At 43.5% G+C, this 14,740-nt stretch overlaps 1 protein-coding gene across 3 annotated transcripts in view; it reads left to right on the plus strand.

Moving 5' to 3' along the window:
• Positions 1-1,656: 1,656 nt before the first annotated feature.
• The window catches only part of DGKG (diacylglycerol kinase gamma), a 160,401-nt gene continuing 147,317 nt past the window's right edge, over positions 1,657-14,740 (plus strand). For all 3 annotated transcript variants that reach the window (XM_077754424.1, XM_077754425.1, XM_077754426.1), the window contains exons 1-2: positions 1,657-1,723; positions 13,875-13,951. In XM_077754424.1, the coding sequence (XP_077610550.1) occupies positions 1,657-1,723; positions 13,875-13,951 (144 nt within the window). The remainder of the gene's footprint in view (positions 1,724-13,874; positions 13,952-14,740) is intronic.

A 14,740-nucleotide genomic window follows, 5' to 3' on the forward strand; every position in this document is an offset into this window, starting at 1 on the left:
TGGCGAGAGAAGTGGAAAGAGACTGAGGAGGAAGACTCAGAAAGATAAGATTGTTTCCAAGGGTCTGTTTCCTGCTACGGTAAAGGCTGCAAAAAGAAGCAGATGAAGCAAGGAAGGCCTGAAAAATGCCTGCTGTATTTAACAATTGTGTTACTAGGGACCCTAGCAAGAGCAGGTGCCAAGGAGCAGAATCCAGTTGGGCAGTGGATTAAGGAGAGAATTGGACGTTTTAAGGAGGGAAACTAGAACTTGGGTGTTCTTGGGGATGCAGGCATCTCCCTTCCTTGCCATGAATACCCACCTACTGGTGGAGAGCTTGACTAGTGGAAGGTCGTTCTAGAGCCAGAATCTCCTTTCAGCATCTTCCTGAGTTCCTGGCCAGCTCTCCGGGTCTCTACCAACCAAGTCCATATACTTCTCCAGAGAGCTGCACAAACTCACCTCACTGGGTCGTCTCATCCAGAACCTCCCCTATCCCTCATATGCTCCAGGCTCCCAGATGTGCCTCAATGACCAACCCTTCACCATGGATCCAGTTTTATTAAAACTGAACTGCTTCTTTGGTGGCATCAGTCTGTATTTCTCCTCCTGTTAGGTTGGTGGCTTTCTAACATTTTGTTAAACCTCAACCCAGAATAAGAAATACATTTTACATTCTGATCAATATACGCATATGTATAATGGAAATGAGATACTCCTATTTTCAACTCTATTTCTTGCCATTCCACTCTATCCTATTCTATTTTGTGTTTCTAAATGCTGGCCTTGGCCCACCACATTAATTTTACAACCCGCTGAGCTGACTTAGTGGCTGCTGGTATGACTGCCAGAGCCACCGTGCTAGGAGGGGCTCAAAGGAAAAGATGCTAAGTGTCTGAATCCATCCCTTTTCCCTCCCTCAGGCTCCCCTGCACTGAGGCCAGCAGCAGGTCTTCCCTCTAATCGCTTGTGTATGGTTGTGAGAGGAAAGAAAACCACTTCAGTCACTAGGATGTTAACCAGACATTGGGGTATTTGAATGTCCGCAGTAATGGTGGAGAGACCAGCTTACCTTTCAAATCATGACATATGTACTGTCCCTACTTGCTCATGAGGCATCCGACAGCCTGAGGTGTTTTCATGCCTTGAGGATGCCCTCAGGTGGGCCTACTACCGCCTCCCTTGGGAGACATTTAAAATTTCCTGAGTTGAGGAGTATGGCTACCTATTCAGACAGGCCACCCAACTAGAGTTGTGCTGGTCTGGTCTGTACACCCTCTTGAGACTTCCTGAGGAGACATCCACCCCCACCGTGGGAACCACTGCCTTCCGCAGGTCTTACCCCAGAGAACAGCTGGGGATTTCTTTTATAAGATAGGATGACTTACGTACTTACTCCCATTCACGATGTCTTTTCTACATCTGCCCAGGAGAAGCAAGGATTTCTGAATGCCTTGACTACGGATAGAAGCATGCTGTTGGAAGAGTAGCACAGGCCTTCTCTCATCTGCTCAATGAACGTGCCCACTACTGCCGTAGACACGTGGATCTTCTGTGTTTCCTGAAGAACCTGTCCACCGCGTACCTTCAGTGAGCCAGGCCCCGGGCTGGGCCTCAGCTTCACCTTGGTGAACAAAACTCCATCCCTGGCCTCAAGCACTCACCCCTAGGTTAAAGATGAGTGAAGAACGGTGGGTCTCCCTTACTCCAGAAGAATTTGACCAACTCCAGAAATACTCAGAATGTGAGTAAATGGATTGACCCACCTGGGGCAGGATTTCCTCTTGGGTTGGGGAGACCATTTCTGGAGAGCCGAGTGGAGTAATCAGTGCAAAGCCTCAGAGAATGAGGGTGGGCTGGACAGATTATATTTCCTTATAAACACAGAATCGGTGTCTTTAAACATAAAAACAATTATCTTTACACTCTATAAATGATACACGCTCACCATAGAAATTTGGCATATACAGGGGAAAAAATAAAGAGTAGGTTAAAAAACACAGCCAAACTCTATGAGCATTTTGGAACACTCCCCTCCTGTGCATATTACTTTACATGGTTGTAAAGTTCCTGAGTGTACAGTACCTTTTTTTTAGCCTGCATTTTCTGCCTAATATAATATTGTATTTTCTCAAGTGATTAAAACCTGTTTATAGTATAAGTTTTGAAAGGCTGCAGGCTTTACGGTTACAGTGTTACTCAATACTCAATCATTGGCTTTAATGTACTCTTGTGTTTGGACCCAAGGCTTTTTTTCAGTAAGATGAAGAATTCTTATGTGTGTCTCTTTCTTGACTTTGTTCTGAATCAGCCTTGCAACTGGGGTTCTAGAGGTTCTAGAGGTTTCCCATTAGTTACACCCAGGAACAATCGCAATGCAGCAAGTTACAGTGATGGTGAGGTTCATACTCAGCAAGGTACGGTGGTGGTGAGGCTCATACTCACATATGGGCTGTGCCCTCCAAAGGCCACTCCTAATCCTGACAGAACAGGCATTTGCTGAGGCTGGAGCACCAACTGACCACTGTGCTCTGTACACACATGGCCACCATGGTGATTATGCAGTGGCACCAGCTTCTTATGGAGCCCTTTGCTTTGCAGAACTCTCAGCTGCGCTCCCTGCCCTGCCCCTTTGTTCTAATCACCTCTCCCTTCACATTAATTAATTGTACTGGGTGCTTTTGTAAGTCACTAGGCCAATGGCAGGTTGGCCTGTCCCACAGAGCTTTCCCAGGTAGCCCTCGAACGCCCTTTTGGCAGTCTGCCCCCCCCTCACAGGGCAAGCAGCCCTTGCCCACAGCACTGGTCTGGGAGCCTAAGTGTGCCAGCTCTGGCTCTTGGTCTCTCTATTGTGACAGCCCTTAACCTCCAAAGCCTGTATGCTCTTCTGAAAAATGAGAGGGTTGGACTAGATGATCTCTCTCTGTTGTTCCTCTGAGGCCTGACACCCATGACTCTGTGTTCTCCATGGTCAACCGAGGCCCCATGGGACTGCTGGTCAGTCTCCCTCCTGACTCCCTGGAGTTCCTGGCCTCTTGTCTGACCTTGATGGATTTAGAGAAACTCCGTAATGTATTGACAAGGGGTCAGTCATCCCCTTCCAGAGTAAATTCCATTTAATTCAGCATGTTCTGTAGGTCAGCAAAGTATCAGCGCTGTCAGGGATGAAAAAGAAGCGTAAAGAAAAGGCTTAATTTTGAGGAATCAGAATCTTGTTAGAGAATCAGAACTGTGCTCCTAACACAAACAGAGAGCAGGTTTAGGGCAGCAGGCACATACCTCTGCTGAAGAGCTGGCTGAACTGACTGTATAAATGAGAAGGGAATTTAAAGCTAGGGGAAACTGGTATGGGGGAGTGTATTAGTTTGCTAGGCTGCTGTGACAAAGCACCACAATCTGGGTGGCTTAGGATGACAGAACGTGTCTAATGGCTCCGGAGGCTACAAGTGCTATCCGCAGGGTTGATTCCTCCTGAGGGCTGTGAGGGAAGAATGTGTTCTAGGCTTCTTTCCTTGGCTTGCAGAAGGCTGTCTTCTCGCTGTTTCTCCATGATGTTCTCCCTGTGTATGTGTCTCCATATCCAAATTTCCCTTTTTTATGGGCACAGTCATCTTGGATTAGACCTGCCCCATTCCAGTATGACTTCATCTGAACATCTGTAATGACCCTATTTCCAAATAAGGTCACATTTTGAGCTGCTGGGGGTCAAGACTTCAACATGTGAATTTGCGGGGAGGGGATACAATTTAACTCACAACAGAGGATTTAGCTGGGTGGACTCTGTGGAGGATATAAGTTTTAAAATGTGAGTAGTAGATGGTGGGGGAAGGGGTAGAAACAATGGAAATAGAGCGGGAGAGGCACAAAGAGAGAAGGTGTGTATGGGTGGTAAGGAGAACTTTTGGGCCACATGGAGAGAAGGAGAGGAGGGTGGGGAGGGGGCCATAGGAGGGATGGGGATAGCAGAGGGCCTTGGGTCCGAGTGTGGGTTTTGAACCAAGGTGGCAACATTTAGAGCATGAATCTGGCGGCTATGTGAGGGGTGGCCTGAATATAGAATCTTCCAGATCAGGGAGGTAGAGGAGAGTCCTCTGGACGAAATCTCTTCTGAACTGAGGAGTGGGGCTAGGGTGGTGAATGTGACAACGAACAAACGCTGATCTGTAGAAAGCTGTGGTGGAAAGTATCACCAAAATTCACAGAATGGGAAGCTAGCCAAGATACCCCTGAAGACTGTGAGTCTGTGGAAAATGCCAGCATTCGTATTCAAGGCTAGTGGGGACAGTTTGGGAGTGTGACTTGGGGATGGTGATGACACATCCACTTTTGCATTCGTACATGCCAGGCTGAACCAGCAGTGGGTGAGACACAATCCTGGCCCTCAGAAAGCTCCCAGCTTAGAAGGGAAAGATAGGTAGGTCTGGAACAAGGATGTTCAGTATGGCAGGTGCTGGGGGGGTGGGGCACAGAGGAGGCCACTTAGCCTAGCCTGGTGGGAGGCTTCCTGATGCAGAAGGGAGGAGGGGAGAGCACTGCAGGCAGGGGAAGTGGCTTGGGAAGGCAGGGAGGAGGTAAAGTCATCGTGGGACCTTCAGGGAGCTGTGGGCAGGTTACATACTGGGAACCTAGAAAACACGGTGGTGTTTGTGGTGAGAGGGGATTTGGGGCAAGAATTGAAAGGATAAGACCCCATTGTGGAGGGCACTGCTTTCCAAATACAGTGTCCTCTGGGCCTGGGAGGGGAGGTGGCGGGAAGCGAGTGGGAAGGAGGGCTGCGCGACAGCTCTGACTTGGAGTCATTGTGTGGAGGCAGCAAGGAAAGATCAGCAACGGGAGTGAAGTCACTTCAGAGAGCAAGCACATGAGGAGAGAGGTGAGAAGGTGGGAAACAGGGCCATGGGTCTGCCTGTAACCAGGGCTTGGAGGAGGGAAAGGAGTCAGAAGAAGACAGAAGAACTGGAAAGATGACCAGGGGAAAAGAGTAATTGGTGGAGGGAGCTGAGGGACAGAGGGGTCCACATGTGGCAGAGAAGTAGGGGAGGCAGGGGGTGAAAAGAAACCAGAGTGTTTAGTAGGAGGGGGTTCCTTGTGGTTTGGGTTTCCCCCCCCCAACCATCGCTTTGTCCTTCTCTGACCCGTCCTCATTTGGTCCTGTGCCGGGACTGGACAAGGTGCTCGTGCACTGTTCTAACAGGAGAGGGGAAAGAGCCACAGTTCTTGGAAAATGATTAATCCTCAGAGGAAACCCTGAAAAAGGCACTTCTACCAATTTTAGATACATGCCGGTGTTCAGACAGATCACATCGCCATAGCAACTGCTCTTCCATAACTACATAAACAGGAGCTTTGCAGTAGTGGAATATCTGAAGTGCACAGCCTGAGAATTGAGAACTTTCCCCAGTAGGGTTACCAGGTAGGAGAGGCCAAGAATTTCAGGAGAAGAGGCTCTTGGTGTATTCTGTTTATATAACGTAAACCCTGTGCCTTCTCTGGTGGCCTTCTTCTGGGGATGAAGCCAGGTTACAACTGCCCTTGGAGATGTACATACTTATTTTACGTGTACACAGGCACACACATACATAGTTGATATATATATGGTAAGATTAATGTGAGTCAATAGTGTAAAGTGCCTGTAAAAAAATAATAATGTGATGTTAAGGATATTTGTGTTGCAAAATAAAAACAAGTATAAAAATGAAAAACAGAAGGATGAAATTTAAAGCTACCCGTGATTCTGTCTCCCAGTGATAACCACCACTAGTGTGTGTGTGTGTGTGTGTCTGTGTGTGTGTGTGTGTGTCTGTGTGTGTGTGTAAAACAGACATGCTAGCCGATTTCATATGCTCTTCTCCTCACCCTAACAATTATCAATCCAATTCAGTTATCTACTGCTACATCAAAACAACTTCAAAATTTGGTGGGTCGAAGCAGCCATTTTGTTTTTGCCCATGATTCTGTGGCTCAGGAATCTGGGCAGGGCACAGCTGGGGTAGCTAGTCCCTGCTCCCTGATGTTTGAGGCTTCAAGGGGGATGCCTCACATGATCCAGCAGGGCTTATTCACTCCCATGCTGTTATCTCAGTGTTCCTCCATGGGATTTCTTTCTCCAAGTGCTTTGTCCTCTCCCAGGGCCTCGCCATGTGGCCTATCTTTCCAGCAGGCTGGCCTGGACTTCTTCCATGTGGCCCAGGACTCTGAGAGCATAAAAGTTGGTCTCCTTATGGGGCGCCTGGGTGGCTTAGTCGGTTAAGCATCCGACTTTCGCTTGGGTCATGATCTCGTGGTTCGTGGGTTCGAGCCCTGTGTCGGGCTCTGTGCTGACAGCCAGCTCGGAGCCTGGAGCCTGCTTCAGATTCTGTGTCTCCCTCTCTCTCTGACCCTCCCCTGCTCATGCTGTCTCTCTCTCTCTCTCCTAGAAATAAATAGAACATTAAAAATTTATTTAAAAAAAAAAAAGTTGGTCTCCTTAACACCTGGACTCCGAGGTCCTAGAACAGAACTATCTCCACATTCCATTGGTCAGAGCAGTCCCAGGCCTGGCCCAAACGCAATGGGGCTGGGAATTGGACTGCACGCCTCATGGGAGAGTGGCTCCCACAGGAGCAGGGAGATCGTTAGACACTAGCTAGCACACAGTATGCCATGGGGTGTTCCTGTATTGTTCAGTACTTTCCAGAAACATGGTTTTCAGGGGTTGCAGAGATTTCTTTTGATACATTATTTTATTTAATCAAACCACTGATTGTGAATTTAGGATGTATTAACAGACTCATAGTTTCTAGTAAGGCAAACTGATATCCACATTCTATCCTACCCTGATCAGACCTCTTTGAGAGCTGAATTTAAGCCTGGGCACCACAGTTTACAATGGATACATGGATGAACCGGAACTTGTTTGAGAAGTGGCGCCATCATGGTGAGGGGCCTCCCAGCAGGGTTATGAAGAAATGCCTGAAGGTACTATGCCTATCTGCAGGAGAAGGGAAGAAATAAACAAAAAGTGCTATTGTGGGGAGGAGGTGTTGTGTTAGTTTTGAATGGTTTCCGAAGGTAGCCCTAGGACCAGTGGGAAGAAATGATCAAAGAAAGACTTAAAGCAAAGAATTTATTGATGTCTAATGGTCAGACCTGCCAAGATGAAATAGAATTGACTTAAAAGCAATTGGGTTGCCTTTCCCTGGATGTCCACTTGATTAAATGACCACCATTAGCCCTTCTAATACTTAGTTTCCATGTTGAAACAGTTTTCTTTTCAACCTCAGAGGGCATGAGCACGTGGGAGGCTTCCTACTGACCGTCCCCTAACAACTTCAAATACAGATAATAAAGGGCTTGTTGTCCTTTTAATCCTGGTATTTGGGGAAAGGCAATTATTTTTCCATGATTTGTCAAGGACAGAAACTATCAGCTTTTTCAGAAAGGGGGAAAAAGGAAAAAAAATGAGACAGCATCCACTTTAACTTTTAATTCTTATAAGAATTAAAAGCATATAAGAAAACATACCAAACATTTTAGTCATCAGCCCATAGTTGCTAGATTTTGTAGACTTTTTATACCTGGGGGAAATTTTAAAATTTGACACACACACACACATATATATATATATGTATATGTCAAACTATAATAGAGCAAAATTTTACAGTACATTTAAAGGAAAAAAAGACATTTAAAGAGAATGAATCAGTAAATTGTGCTCTTCAGAAATACATTTTATTAGAATCAGATCAATTCAAAGTTTCTGACTTTAAGATGTAGGTAAATTATAGCTCAAAATTCAAACCTGTCAGTGTTAATATGGGAGTCAGAGAAAATGTTTAGGGCTGGTTTATAGAACAATGTAAGGCTCTAAGTAAGCTTCATTGACACCTTACTATTTATATGGGCTACAGAAGTGAGAGTTAATCAAATGTTCATGGAGTCCTGGGCCTATAGAGGGTCATGCCTCACTGCTTCCATCTTGAAAGGAAAACTATAGCTATTTCTCACCCACATCTCTTGCAGCATATCTGGCCTTCTTTTCATCATGATGACTGAAACTCTACCCACAAGCAGTCACAGAATTATGGATAGGGAGAGTCTAATGTGGAACAATGGTTCTCAGATTCGAATATGCACCTGAATCTCCTGGAGATCTTGTTGCAGTGCCAATTCTGACTCCGTAGGTCTACGATAGTTCAGACGTGCTGAGTTTCTGACAAGTTTCCAGGTGATTCTGATGCTGTGGTGCAGGGACCATACTCTTAGTACCTTTAGTTGAGAAGGTACAGGTTGTCAGATCCATTTCTCCACCTTCATTTGGGCTATGACTGATGAGGCCAAATTACTTGGAGAAAAAGTGGGAAGTTTTGCTAGTGATATCAATTTTACTTATGCATCTGAGCCATACCACCCATTCAGATCACTTATGATGAGTCAGAAAATCTCAGTATCCTAAAGCTGGTTTTCTTATATCAGCCCAAATTCCCTCTGCTTCAATGTGAGGTTTTTTTCTCTTATTCTATACATAGCACTGTAGCAGAGCTGTCAGTCACTTCCACGGGTTCCCCTCAGTAGTTGGCTTGGTGGGCCTCAGGGGTCCTCAGCCTGGAAGATACTTGGGAGACTTTGAACTAGTCCAATGCCTTGCCCACACATACCCCCACCCCAGGGTCCAGACATCAGTCGTGTTTAAAGTTCCTCCAGGTGATTCCACCATGCAGCCAAGGCTGACAACAATTGGTCTCGATTTTCTCCATATTCCCCTGGAAATATGGGGTGTATGGGACAAGCACAATAACCCTAATTCCCTTCCTAGTACCCCTTTGTTCCATGAATCTTTATTGAACATTGATTTTCTGCCAGGCAGTGGGCTCTATGCTGGGCAGAAACCGTGCACAGGAAAAGTGTAGCTGGGAGATTATGTCAGTGCTTAGGAAGCTGGGCTTCTTATGTATGCTTCTCACATTCTGCTTTGGGGTCTGATTCCTCTTGGCTGAAAAGGTGAGCCTTTTGATGCAGTTCTCCTGGATATGACATCTCTGTTCTGAAATCATCCTCTGTCTTTCCAGAACCCTTGGGAAACTCCACTCTTGCTTTTGTTCATCTCACTGTGTTCTTGACTCCTTAGAAAATGTATTCATACGTCCCTGCCTTCTCCGAAAGAAGGAAAATCTAGGGTTTTTTTTATCCCCCTTTTCATTTGCCAGCTTTCCCTTTTCCCTTCTCTGTGTCTTTCCTTCCCGGGGTTGACTCATGTTTGGTCTTCTGAATCTATGGAATATATTCCTCTGGGCTCGGCGTTATGTTTTTGTCTATGTTGTGACAGGCAAGCCTGACTAGTCAACCACAAATATACAAGAATATTGCTTAAGGCCTGCTCATCAAAAGCGAGGTCCATGCACCTGCATAATTAGTGTCACCTAGGGTATTATTTGAAATGCATAATTTTGGGCCTGACTCAGACCTACTGTATCAGAATCTGCATTTAAAGCTGATCCCCAGGCAGTTCCGAGGCATGTTCAGTTTGAGATGCTCTTAAGGAACATTGAGAATGGAAAGTTATTATGTACCTTAGAATTTCACTCTCATCTATGGGTTTTCGGATTCACAGTTGAAAATGTTGATTCATAGTTATCTCAAACTGTAATGGTCTGACTGGTTCTCAAATACTCAGTGTTCCTAAAGAGAGGGAGGGTCCATAAACTTTGGGTCTGGGTCAGGCAGCACAGCTGATGTTCTCCTGTAAACACTGAAGTTCCTAATTTGTCTGCTTATTCAGTTGGAGGGCATCCCTCTCCCACACAAATGTGGCAGTGAAGGTGCCTGTGAGTTGGGCCAAATTTTCTCCTTAAAAAGGCTTCAAATGTGCTCAAACACTAGGAACAAGTGTTTGGTTATCGTCCCAGAATTCCTGGCACATAAAGCATGAAGAGACAATTTTGGATTGAAACTTCTTAGGGTAGTTGTTACTACTAGCGACCTTGATCGCAGAAAAGAGCCTTCTTAACCCCTGATTTGGGGTAAAACATGATGATGATGGGTTAATATAAAATGTATCCCTAGCGTGCCACGAAGCTGAAGAAGCTGACCTGTTGGGTAAAGTTCTTTAGTGTTGTCCACTTAAACAATGGAGAATGTCTGCCAAGCATGGTGATTTCAGACTTAGCAGAGTTATAAACTTTTTTTTCCCTTTTGCAATAGTTATCCAATGAGTTTAGATGCTTCTTAAGGTAATTGTCATTTCTAACAATAAAATTACATTAATGGAACAAGTTCTTAACCTTAACTGTACATTTGAACCCGCAGGAAGCTTTAAAATATATTGTATTCCTCAGTTTGCAAAGAATGCTGATTTAATTGGTCTGAGCTGAGGCCTGGGTTTCAATGTATGTAGGGCTCCTCAGGTGATTCTCACATGTGGCCAGGTTTGCTGGGTGCTGTCATAGAGGGAGGAGGGCCTTATTTTCTGATTTACCAGTGTTCATGTAGCCAGTAAATCTAATAGCTGAGTCACATTACCAGATATGCTAAAAATCAGAGTCACCCACTCACTAGCTGTGTGCCCTTGAAAGAGCCATTTAAATTTTTTAAGCCTCAGTTTTTTCTTGTCTAAAATAAGGACCATTACTATGTTAGAGGATAGTTGTGGAGATTTAAATAAAACACATAAGATGACTACAGCAGTGCCTAGCATGCAGTAAGCACTCAACAAAATAGGAGTTCTTGCAAAGAATTGTGGACATGGCCCTTTTATAGACACTTAGGAATAGAACTGGATCTCCTCTGAGTCAGGTGGTAGTGTTACCTACTGTACAGGCTTTGACAGGGAGCTTTTTCCTGAGGTTGTGCATTTGGACCCACAGATGGCACCTACACTCAGATCAAGGAAGGCTCTGAAGAGGTCCCTCATTGTTCTTAGCTGTCTTCAGACGAAACAGAATGGAGCAGTGGCCATTTAGTCCTCAGGCAAATAGAAACTCAGCCCAGAAACCCATGGAGAATAAGACTAATAAAATATCAAAGGACATCCCAGGAGAAAGTAATGGGTCTCAACTTTGAGAATTAGATTGTCTCCCTTTTTAAAAAAGGACAGGTGTTGACACTATGAGCTCATTAAAGCCAGTGAAAAAATGGAAGTAAATGTGTGGTGAATAACACCCCTCATGGAAATCTAGGAACCAGTAATCTCTTGGATTGTTGTTTTCTATTTAATTTTAGGCTATTGCTCAGAGATTTAAAAATAAATGCCTTCTCTATTTTTCTTTTTAAAACCTGTTTATTTGAATGTGAACAATATGATGGAAATACATGTATATATACATGTATGTGTGTGTATAGCACACATTTATACCATTCATTTAAATATAAATCAGGATTTTGTAAATAGATCCATAGCACTTTAGAACCAAAGGACTTCTGCTAGGATGAACTGTGGAATCTCCAAAATGTGACAATAATAGCAAGAGTAGAAATTCAAGTGACATCATTCCCCTGGTTTTCAATCAAAATACTGGCTCTATACTACTCTTGCAGAAGCCACACCAAAGGTATCCATGCTTCCCAATTTGCACTTTTAAATGCAACCCAGATTTGGCCACTCTAGCTGACCTGAAAATCTCCCATTAAAATAGATTCTAAATTGCAGTCTTTTCTACATAATTGGGCTGCCCATAGGATGATTTGAATATAATTTATGTGTAATGTTAACTCAACTCTGGCTTAATTCTAAGCTCTCTTCCATTCTGTTGCCAGAGTGGCCTTTAGAAAACAAGAGACTTGGTTATGTCACTTCACTATTCAGAAAATCTTCAACAATTTCAAATCAATGTCCTTAGCTTGGCACTCAAAACTCCAACAAATCTGGCCCCAAACTACTCTCTGGTTCTGAGTTTTCCTACGTGTCTTGTGATACCTGTCTCTGCATCTTTGTTCACCCTGTCCCTTCTTAAAATACCCTTTTCACTTCATGTCTGCCTTTCAATCTCACTCATTCTTTACACCACACCTCAAATGCTGCCTACTGTATGGGACATCCCTGGTCCCCACCCAAACTTGCTGTTACCCTAATTTTACTTCTTTCCTGCTCATTCTGCTTCTCTGCTCTGTGCTTCCTAGAGCTTCATATTATTGCTACAGCATTAATTACACTTTTCCTTTGTTAGCAAGTGTTTGGGAAGTAATAGTAAATAGTGCTTAAGGGCCCGTAATATAGACTTTGAGCCAAACTAGACCTGAACTAAAACCCTCTTAGGCAAGTCACTTAATTTTTCTGAATTTCAGCTTCTTTATGTGTAAACTGAAGAAAATTTAACCAAATGTGCATGCATTGGCACGGGAGAATATGAGAATGAGAATGTGCAGTAAAGGCTCCAATAAGAGGTAGCTATCATTACCACAATTATTCAGATCATCTTCCCAGCTAGTTCATCAGCAGTACCTTGCAACATCTCACCCTCCATAGCATTTTCTGAATTGAATGGAAGCAGCCCAAATTGATGACATCTGCTGCCTGGATCTCACTGAGCTATTAGTTTTTCAACATCTGTTTTGAATTTCAGGAAGAAATGTCCATTTTTAGGCAACATCAACGTTTTCTTGTGGCATTTCAGTATTTCTTGGTCCTGAAATGATTATAACTTGTGCTTGATTGAATCCAAGTCAGCAGAGCCATGGAGAACAGCCTAGCCCATGAGCATATCTACTTTATATAGGCCTATGAGAGTGTAGCCCTCTGTACAAAGAGACTGAACACCAAGGAACATTATGTCAGTTTTTAATGACATTGCCCTTTGCTCAGATGTTCAAATTGTGGCAGTAATGGAGCTTGGGAAGCTCTTCACTATCCATAATACTGCAAGACAAGGAAAGCACAGAGACTGTAGTTTTCTCTGATGTTCTGAGTTTCTGGTAACTACACAGGTTACACTCAGGATGTGTTTATAATGACAATTATTGACTATTTTTTCTAGACTCTCTATTTCCTAATAAAACCCAAAAGAAGAAACAGCCAACATTTTCTCTGAGAGTTTCCAAATTATTTCCTATGGAAAGTAGAAATTTCTAAATCACCGTGCTTCATGAATCCCGAGTCTCTGTTTCAGCACCAAGGACAGAGCATCACTGGGCTTAATGCCCATTCATCCTCTTTAATCAAGAAAATTTTAAATGTTTTAAAATTTCTGCTCAGATTTTATGCAATAATCTAGTATATTGGTTTTCTGAACGTTAGTTACGTGTCAGACATTGTGTGATGTAGAAAGACTCACTAGCCAAGTACAGCTCTCAAGGTAGAACTGAGACAGGAGATGTGTTAAGAAAGGCAGGTTAATAAATATTAGAACAGTATATGACAAGTACTATTACAGAGTTATGTACAAGTCATGTGGGAGCCTGGAGAGGGAATAATCAACTTTAACTGATAAAAGAAGACTTTACAAAGGAGTTGACATTTAAGCTGGGTACCAAGAATTGAGTGAAGTTTACAGTATAGAGAAACGACTCCAAGAATGAATGAGTGAATAATAGTGTATTCAGGGATTTCTGGAAATGTGGTTTTATGTATTTGAAAGTGGGATGAGGGGAAGGTTAAAGTAAGAGATAAAGAATAGGCTAAGGCAGATCACCACATACTCGTATGCCAAGCTAAGGGAGTTAAGCTTTATCCTGGGAAAATTGAGAGTCACTGAAGTGTGTTGAACAAGAACATGATCTGATCACATTTGTGTTTTAGAAAGATAATTCATACAGCAGGAGAGAGACTATACTGAAAAAAAGAAGAGGGCAGAAATGCAGATAAGGGTGACATTTTTCCGTATAGTCTTGGGAATGAGGGATTGCTCCATCATAACCAAGGTTAGGCAGAGAGAATTTACTTGGCCCAGATCCCAATATTTCATATGTGGATTATGTCTCTCCAGATTCTTCCAAGAAGATAAAGGATGTCTTGGCTGAGTTTAATGAGGGTGGGAGCCTCAAACAATATGATCCGCATGAGGTAAGAATGTTTGCATTTCAAGCTTTTAGCCCTAGTTTCCAGCCCTTCTATAATTTGTTCCCCTCTTAGAAGTTTAGCTCATCTTGAAGGACTTGCTTATCAACATATTTTCTCCTAAATCTCAAGTGAGGTATTGGTGCTCCCTGGAATTATGTTTGCCAAGTTTAATCACCATCTCACTGACCTAGAAGACTACCTTATACCTTCTTCTCTCTCTTCAAATCTTTCTGCCTTCCTGTCTTCATTCTCAGTTATCAACCATGCTTTCTACTTCACTGAAAAAATAGAAATAATCAGAAGAGATCTTCTATGAGATCCTCACCCACCTCTGTATCTTTTCTCCTGTAACTAGGGATGAACTCTCCATGTTCCTAGTTAAGTTCCACCCCTCTATGTATATACTCATTCTCATTCTCTTCTGGTCTGCTGACAGGCATTGCTTTCTCTGTTTATGTATCTCCTTCACATCGGCTTTCCCCTATTTGTTGGGTTTTTCCCATCAACATAAAAACTGACTGTTATTTGTCCAATGTTAAAAATATTCTTCTGACTCCAGTTCTCTCTCCAGTTACCTCATTTCTTTCCTGTCCTTTATAGAAAACTGCTCAAAGATTTTTCTATAGTCACTTACTCCAATTTCTCTTCTTCCCACTTTTTGAAAGCCCTTCAATCAGAGCATAACCCCCACTCCTCCACTAAAACCACTACTGAAGACAGTGAAGGATCTCCATGTGGCCAAAACTCAATAGTCATTTTATTCAACAGCATTAGACACAGTTGATCACATCC

Source organism: Crocuta crocuta, unplaced genomic scaffold, assembly GCF_008692635.1.
Source record: "Crocuta crocuta isolate KB4526 unplaced genomic scaffold, BGI_CrCroc_1.0 scaffold70, whole genome shotgun sequence".
Lineage (NCBI taxonomy): Eukaryota > Metazoa > Chordata > Mammalia > Carnivora > Hyaenidae > Crocuta > Crocuta crocuta.